The 6,479-nt window shown below is 37.6% G+C and overlaps 1 protein-coding gene across 1 annotated transcript in view; it reads right to left on the reverse strand.

Annotated features, from left to right (window-relative positions):
* Positions 1-3,573, reverse strand: part of CD48 (CD48 molecule) — a 19,187-nt gene extending 15,614 nt beyond the window's left edge. Inside the window, 2 exon segments of the mRNA XM_006878177.1 lie at positions 2,891-3,001; positions 3,273-3,573. Coding sequence (XP_006878239.1) covers positions 2,891-3,001; positions 3,273-3,573 — 412 coding nt within the window.
* Between the last annotated feature and the right edge of the window lie 2,906 nt (positions 3,574-6,479).

Here is a 6,479-nt window from a genome sequence, read left to right on the forward strand (position 1 = left end):
AAAAAGAGGAAGACCTCCAACGAGATGGATCGGCCAGGTGGCATCATTGATGGACTCGGGGGTGGCAGCGTTGGTGAGGTTGGCCCAGGATCGGGCATTGTTTCGTTCTGCTATGCATGGGGTCGCTATGAGTCGGTTCCGACTCGATGGCACCTGACAACAACAACAACAACATTTCCATAAGCATTGATTATGGATCCAAGTAAAATGATATCTTTGACAACTTCAATCTTTTCTTTGTTTATCATGATGTTATTTATTGGTTCAGTTGTGAGGATTTTTGTTTTCTTTAATTGACGTGTAATTCATACTGAGGGCTGTAGTCTTTGATCTTCATCAGTAAATGCTTCAAATATGATATTGAAGAAAAGTAGTAAAACTGAGCATAAAGCGCTCAGTCTTTCTCCCTTAACTATGGTGTTATGTGCTGCTGAGTAAGTTCTGACTCACAGCGACCCTGTACAGCATCTCTGAGGAGTGTCAATCCCATACTTATCCTACAGTGCCATACCAGGTATTGTTTTGTGCCATAGAGCTAGTATTATGCTGCAGAGCTGGTTCTGACCCATAGTGACCCTGTACAGGGTTTCCTAGGAGCGGCTGGAGAGCCTTAACTGCCAACCTTGTGGTTCAGACTGATTTTGTAGTCTAGTGCATTTACCCACAGAGTCACACCAGGACTCTATAACAGGTTTAATGTTAGCTATTTAAAACACTAAACTGTAGGAGGGTAAGTTTTAAAAAGTATTAATACTAGGGTTCCATTTTATATATACATGGGTTTATTACAAACAAAACATGTTTAAATATGTCTCTGTGATTAGTAGATGGCTTCCAACAAATTATCTCACTTGTCATAGTTTCATTAGGATAGATTCAAAAAAGAGAGGCTGTAATCAAAAACAGTGATTTCCAAGAGTTTTTGCTTAAATTCAAGGCAGAGAGGTCAGCTCCAAAAGTTATAGTGACTGATTTTGAGATTCCAAAGGGCAATCTTGCTAGATTCTCTCCAAAGACATAGGATAATCATGGGATCTTGTTAGGAAGAAGTTTTAAGGGAATTGAAAGCTGCATTGATGAGAAAATAGTCAGGAAAATTGCACCAAGGAATTATTTTCATCACAACAATTCACCTGCTTCTTCTTCAAGGAGAGCAAAGGCTGTCCTACGAGAATTTCACTGGGAAACTTTACGCCATCCACTCTACAGCCCTGATCTTGCCCCTTCCAGCTCCTTCTTGTTCCCAAAACTCAAAGAACATTAAAAAGGAACACAGTTTGAGTCCTTTAAGGATTCTAAAACAGCTGTTTTGACATGGCATAAATTGAAGAATGAAGACTTGGGGTGGGGTTGGACACTGCCTTCACAATTATATCAGCATAAAAGGAAGAAAAAGAAACAATAACTTAGCATGTTGATATTTTTAAATAAAGGTTCATATGATTTTACAGCAATAGTTTTATACTAACCCTCGTAGATATAATTTTTACATCTGCCCTTAGTTATATTGAAGAATTTTCCTTCAATTCCAATATTCTTGGGGGTTTTCACCGTGAAAAGGTGTTATATTTTATCAAATGGTTTTTCTGGATGGATAGAAGTGATTATGTGATCATTTTGCTTTGTTCTATTGATGTTTGTATCACATAAGAACATTGATTTTCTAGAGTTGACCCATTCTTGCATCCTTTGAATAAAGCCCACTTGGTCGTGGTCTTTTAAGATGTTGTTGAATTCTTCTGTTTAGGATTTTCTTGAGAATTTTTGCATATTTTCAATATTCATAAGTGATACTGACTTGTGTGTTTCTTATGGTGTCTTTTAAATATTCTAATATTTTACAAAGCTGATTGTGAAACAATTAGTAGCTTAGTATTAGCCTTGGGGAGTATTTACACCATGTTCTTGTTATTATGTGTGGTGGAGTCAGTTTAGATACATAGTGAGAGGGGACACCAATCTGTTACACAGGTACCATTTTGTTGGTGGGATTTGAATTTGTGGAATAAATTCATATTGTGCTTTAGCATTTTTAAAATGTATTCATTGTCATTATCTACTTGATCTTCATGTTGTTGTTGTGGTTAAGTGCCATTGAGTCAGGTCCAACTCATAGCAACCTTGTATAGGGTTTCCAAGGAGCAGCTGATGAGTTTGAACCGCCGACTTTGCGGTTCAAATCAACCTTGCAGTCAGTGCTTATACTACGGTGCCACACCAGGACTCATAGTACCCTAAAAAGTCGAAATAATCATACTCATTATATAAGGAGGAGTCCAAGACTCTGAGGTGAACACCTTTCTTAAATGTCTGTCCAGTTCCCATTGTATAATGATAGTCAACTACAACTTCAGGGAGACCTCCCCAGGAACAATGTTATGATTTTATATAACCTAGACCTTTGGACCATAAAAGCTGGGATGTCTCCAAGGTATAAGCTGGGCCAATAATTTTTTTCTCTTTAGGATTTAAATTGAGAGATATAAGTTTAGGCTTGGGGAGATGAGTCATATCGATGACAGGAATCCACAGGTTCAACTCACAGATTCTTTAAACTGTTACCAGTTTTTCTTCCCCTTAGCCCTTCCTGATTCATTAAAACACCTTGAATTACTACAATTAACTCCAGTTCCTTGAAATAAATTCTCCTTTCTAACTAAAGTGATATCAAATTTGTGTCTGCTACTTGCCATCATAAAAACCTTACCAAATGTAGGCAGAGATGCTAAGATCTTTGTTCAAAGTCACAGAATTAGTAAATTACTGGTCTGCATTCTGAACTCAGGTCCATCCAACCCCAAGTATAATATCTTATCCTTATCCTATATACTTTGGTTAGGCAGGATCTATGAGTGAAGGTAATGAAGGACTAAAACTTTATTGTACCTACTCTGAAAGGCAAAAAGCCCTTCTTCATAGTTTTTGTTCTCTTCTCCCCATCCTTCTCTCTTCTCTGTGAAGTCTTTGTTCAGAGATAAAATTAAGGTGATATCAGACATATCTAGGTTGATAGATGGAAGAGAATGAAGGGAATAGAATGAAATTCATCTCTACTGTTTTCTTTGTTTGTAAAACTGAGTCTCATTGACTGCAGAAGAGGTTTTTAGCTCCTCCAGTTATGGAGTCTATTCTCCTAGGTCACTTCTAAATAGAATAGGTTTTAGAAGCAATTAATTGTTCCTGTCCTGAGGTTTTACTCTCTTCCCATGAGAGAATGTACCCAGGAACATCAGAAAAATCTCCCAGTAGTCAGTTGGGGCTCCAGGATGTGCCCTTTGGCTCATTTCACTTACCTTTTACCTCCAGTTGGATCTGCCATTTTTGAACTATTCCATCTGTGTTCACTACTTGCAGGGAATAGTTGCCACTGTCTTGTTCCTGGACTCTGTAGATGTGCAGCGTGCCATTGTTAGCAAGATAGTACTTGTCTTTAGACATGAAGTAATTTGGGACATTGTCATCCCATTCTACAATCTTCTGATTTTGGTTATAAATCCAGCTGAGATGTTTGTATCTAACATTCTCAAGGTCGGAGATGGTCAGACTCTCATTGCTGCCAGCAACCACAGTCATCCGTTGTGCTGAATGAACTGCCAATCAGATCAGAATGAAAGAGTCAGACCCATGTTACTAAAATCAGTAAGGACTAGTGATCTAAGTTTTAGAAATTTTTCTTTTAAAAACTTTGTAATTCATTGGAATCTATTTTCTATTCTAATTGAAGTTATTTTTATTCCTATTCATATTTGTAACTTTGTCCTTTTACTTCATGAAGTACTTCAAATTGTATACACTTTAAGTTCCCCAAAACCTGGTTTTTTAAGTTCTAAAACACCTGGCTACTCTGAAATTCAGCATGGCAAAGAGAAGGAAAAGATTATCTCTTGAAGGTTCAAGAGAAAGGGAAGATTGTTGACATTGGGGGCAGGGATAGAAGAAAATTAAGTATATAAATTACTGAGAACAGTAGAAGGAAGCAAAAGATAGAGCAAGGAGGGAATGTGACCTATTTCACTTGGTCTTACATACACACAAAGTCTTATTCTTCAGCATTGTACAACTAGCTATTCACTCTCTGTAATGTTTCTCCTTTCTAAAAGCATGATCTTAAACCACTAAAAGATAAAAGTACCTGTACCCTTCAAACTTGCTAATTTCTCTTTATTCATTTACCTAAGAATTCATCAACTCCTTCTGCACTTGCTATGTACAGGCATAAGTCTATGCAGACATACCTAGGCATTCATTTCCCAGTGCTTTTTGATTGGTTCATTCCATATTTTATCATCCTTCTGACATAATCAATCCAGCCCAAACAACAGGTGGCTGGCACTGTGTGAGGCTCTGGTTTTAGCAATGAGTAACGCAGACACAGGTTCAGACCTCTTGGAGTATACAGCCTAGCAGGATAATGTCTCCAGGACTGTAAAATCACTAAACACATATTCTCATTATGTCCTCTTGTTTATATGTGAAATATTAGACGTGGGTGACAATAGATAATCAGGGTTTTTCAACCTCTGCATATTGACATTTTGAGCTGGATAATTCTTTGTTGTGGGGGCTATTCTGTCATTACAGAATCATTAGCAGCATTCTTGGTTTTCAACCACTAGATGCCAGTAACATTCAAGGTGTGATATTCAAAAATGTCTCCAGACATTGCCAGTTGTCTCCTGTAGACAAAATCTCTCCTCATCCTACTTGAGAACCACTGGCCTAGATCATCCTTGGGAAATTCCTATATATTTTTACTTCTGCCTTAGCTTCTCTTGCCTCCTCCTTAAGAATAGTTTAGTCTGAAGAGACAGGAGGAAAAGAGAGAAACAAACAAGGATCACATAGATCAGACTTAGGAAACAGAGATGCTATGTAGCTCAAAGACTAAAGATAATGAGCATCTCTGGGCAGCAGGTGGACAGGTATGGTTTGAAAAGACTGAAGTCAGGAAATGGGAACACCAGATTTATGTCTTCAATGGCAAGAACAGGGTGCCATTTTCTGAAATGGAAAGTGTAGAGGGATTAGTTGGACAGATCACAATGAACCACAGATTAAGTGGAAAATGAGGATGGAAAGACAACAAAAGTAAATTATTATTTTAATAAATTTAAGTGTGAGTGGAAAGAGAATGAAGAATAATTGGTAAAGAGGCATGAGAGCTAAAGAAAGTATTGCTTGTTTTTTAGTTATATTTAAGAGCAAACATTTACACTGTGGACAGGCTACGGAAAGGAACCAGCAAATGGAGAGAAGTGGAAAATATTGCAGAGAAGGGGAATGACTAGTTTTCAGGGGATTCAGAGGAGAGCAGGTGTCTTGGCTGTGAGGGATACCTCAGTGTCTGAAAGAGAAAAGAGAGAAAGATAATTGGTGATGTAGATAAATTTCTAGTGGCTATATAATGGGCAAGAAGTTGAGGCTCTTATTGCCTAACGATCTTTAGTCCCCAGTTCTTCTGTGAAGTAGGAGACAATCTTTTTTCAGAGGTTAGAAGACTGAGGGAAGAAGCCTTCAATATAAAGGTGGAGGCTTGAAATAACCACTGTGGGAAATGGAAGAAAAAAATTATCAAGGCCAGTAGAGCTACTCTGAGATCCACCATGGCTAAAACCATGTCTTATATTTCTCTCCTTACTTCCATCCATTAATCCATACATACACACGTTGTTGTTGCTGTTGTTAAGTGCTGTTGAGTTGGTTCCTTTTATAGGAGTGGCTGGTGAGTTTGAACCACCATCAATTTATTTACTTATTAATTAATCTGATAAATGTCTACTAAGCATTTACTATGTATTATGATGTATGTGAGGCACCATTCATACACTGATGAATAAGATAGATACAGCTTCTTCCCTTAATTAGCTTCCAGTTCAGTACATATAGATGATTAACCAGACAATTCTACTATTGGCGATAAGTGCTAAATAAAAGAATATATGGAATGCAAAGATGGCAGAGAAAAGGGAGAGCACATCACCTGATCTTGAGGTTCAGGAATGGCTTCCTTAGAAAGTGTGGTTTAAGCTAAAATCCAAAGTATATATAGGAATTATTCAGGGCAAGATAGGGGCTGGAAGTAACAGTGTTCTAAGCAGAGGGAAAAAGAAAAATCAACACCAAACTCCCAGAGATTAAAAAAAAAAAAAGCATGGTTCCTTTACAAAGTGAAAGCTGGTTCAGTTGGTTAGAGCATAGACAAAGGAAGGGCAGGAAGCAACCATATAAACAATTTGCTTCAGAATTTCTGTTGCCAATTTTCTTATTCATCATAATAGCTATTGAAGAATATTAAGCAGAGTGAAGTAAACAGATAACCATTTTTTAAAGTTTATTTTAAGGGCAATGTGGCTAGCAGACTAGATAGGAAGTAATAAAATAAAAAGAGTTGGTAGGCCCCAGATGGCTTTATTGGTGAATTCAACCAAACATTCAGGGAGGAGTTGACACCATTCCACTCAAAGTACTCCAGAATATAT

This window comes from Chrysochloris asiatica, unplaced genomic scaffold (assembly GCF_000296735.1).
Source record: "Chrysochloris asiatica unplaced genomic scaffold, ChrAsi1.0 scaffold00042, whole genome shotgun sequence".
Lineage (NCBI taxonomy): Eukaryota > Metazoa > Chordata > Mammalia > Afrosoricida > Chrysochloridae > Chrysochloris > Chrysochloris asiatica.